This window comes from Geospiza fortis, unplaced genomic scaffold (genome assembly GCF_000277835.1).
Source record: "Geospiza fortis unplaced genomic scaffold, GeoFor_1.0 scaffold1711, whole genome shotgun sequence".
Classification (NCBI taxonomy): domain Eukaryota; kingdom Metazoa; phylum Chordata; class Aves; order Passeriformes; family Thraupidae; genus Geospiza; species Geospiza fortis.
In genome coordinates, this window is record NW_005054793.1 from 1,833 (window position 1) to 3,116 (window position 1,284).

At 60.7% G+C, this 1,284-nt stretch overlaps 1 protein-coding gene across 1 annotated transcript in view; it reads right to left on the reverse strand.

Annotated features, from left to right (window-relative positions):
• SPRYD3 (SPRY domain containing 3) overlaps positions 1 to 1,284 on the reverse strand; it is a gene marked incomplete at its 3' end in the record, with an annotated part of 5,206 nt that continues 3,922 nt past the window's right edge. Inside the window, exons 4-7 of the mRNA XM_031065472.1 lie at positions 1,201 to 1,213; positions 1,069 to 1,126; positions 195 to 314; positions 1 to 121 (exon numbers count right to left, since the gene is read on the reverse strand). Of these exons, the coding sequence (XP_030921332.1) occupies positions 1 to 121; positions 195 to 314; positions 1,069 to 1,126; positions 1,201 to 1,213 (312 nt within the window). The remainder of the gene's footprint in view (positions 122 to 194; positions 315 to 1,068; positions 1,127 to 1,200; positions 1,214 to 1,284) is intronic.

Below are 1,284 nucleotides of genomic sequence, written 5' to 3' on the forward strand. Positions count from 1 at the left end.
CCCTCCTCTTCTTCCTCCTCCTCCTCCTCCTCTTCCTCCTCCTCCTCCTCCTCCTCCAGGTACATCACGTTGCGCACCTTCACCTTCACCTCGGGGGGCTCCGAGGAGTCATCGCTGTCACCTGGGGCGGGGAGAAGGGTGAGGGACCCGCCCCGAGCCCGCCCAGCCTCGGGGGGGCCCCAGCCTCGCGGTACCTTCGCTGTCCCGGCCGTAGTCCCGAGGGAACATGATCCCACAGCCCATCACGTCGCCCTTGTAGCAGCGGGGGCCGAAGGGATCCCCGACCCCGCTGCCATGGAACAGCTTTCCGTCGTCTGGGGGAGAGACCTCGAATTAGGGGGACCCCCCCAGTTCGTGGAGGAAACCCCAAGATACCCTCCATGGGGGTGCACCCCAAAGAAAGGGGGAGAAATGGGCAGAGAAAGGGGAGGAGGAGGAGGAAGGGAAAGGGAGAAGGAGACAGCTGGGGATGGGGGTGCACAGAGGGATCCCCAAATCCCATCATGAGGAGGAGCCCTCCCATGGGGCTGCATCCCAAAAATAGGAGAGAAATAGGCCCGAAAGAAGGAAAGGAAGGAAAGGGAGGAAAGGGAGGAAAGGGAGGAAAGGGAGGAAAGGGAGGGTGAAGGAGGTGAAAGGGAAAAGGGGGAGAAAGGAGCTAAAAGGGTGGAAAAGGGGGAGGAAGAGGCCATAGGGACGCCCCCTCCCAAGGGGCTGGAAACCACCCCTCAGACCTCCTCATAGAAGTGCACCCCAAAAAAAGGGAGGATACTGGGTTGGGAAAGGAAGAGGATTAAGAGGAAAAAGATGGAGGAAGGGAGAAGGGAGGAGCCATGGCGACCCCTCAAATTAGGGGGGACCCCCGAGGTCATGGGGGAGAGCCCCAGACCCTCATTATAGGGGTGCAACCCAAAATAGGGAGGAAAAATGGGAAAGGGGTTTTCCGGGGCAGAAAGAGTAGGAGGAGGTGCCACTATTGGGGTCCTGTGTTTGGGGGGTTCTGGCATCTGGGGGGGAAGGGGGAAGTCCCGGCCATTCTGGGGGTCCTCTCCACTTCTGGGGGCTCACCTGCGTGGTAGGCCACCGAGCCCCTGCTCCAGCCAGGGTGACGATTTTTGGGGTAATCCTGAGGGGGGGCACAGGGGAGGAAGAAAGGTGAAGGCAATGGCAAAGTGGGGGTCAAGCCCCCCCCCAACTCACAGACCCCAATTTTCTGCCCCAAACCCTCATTTTTTACACCCCTCCCCCCACCTTTCAGCCAAGCCCCAGCCCGGTGGAGAGGTC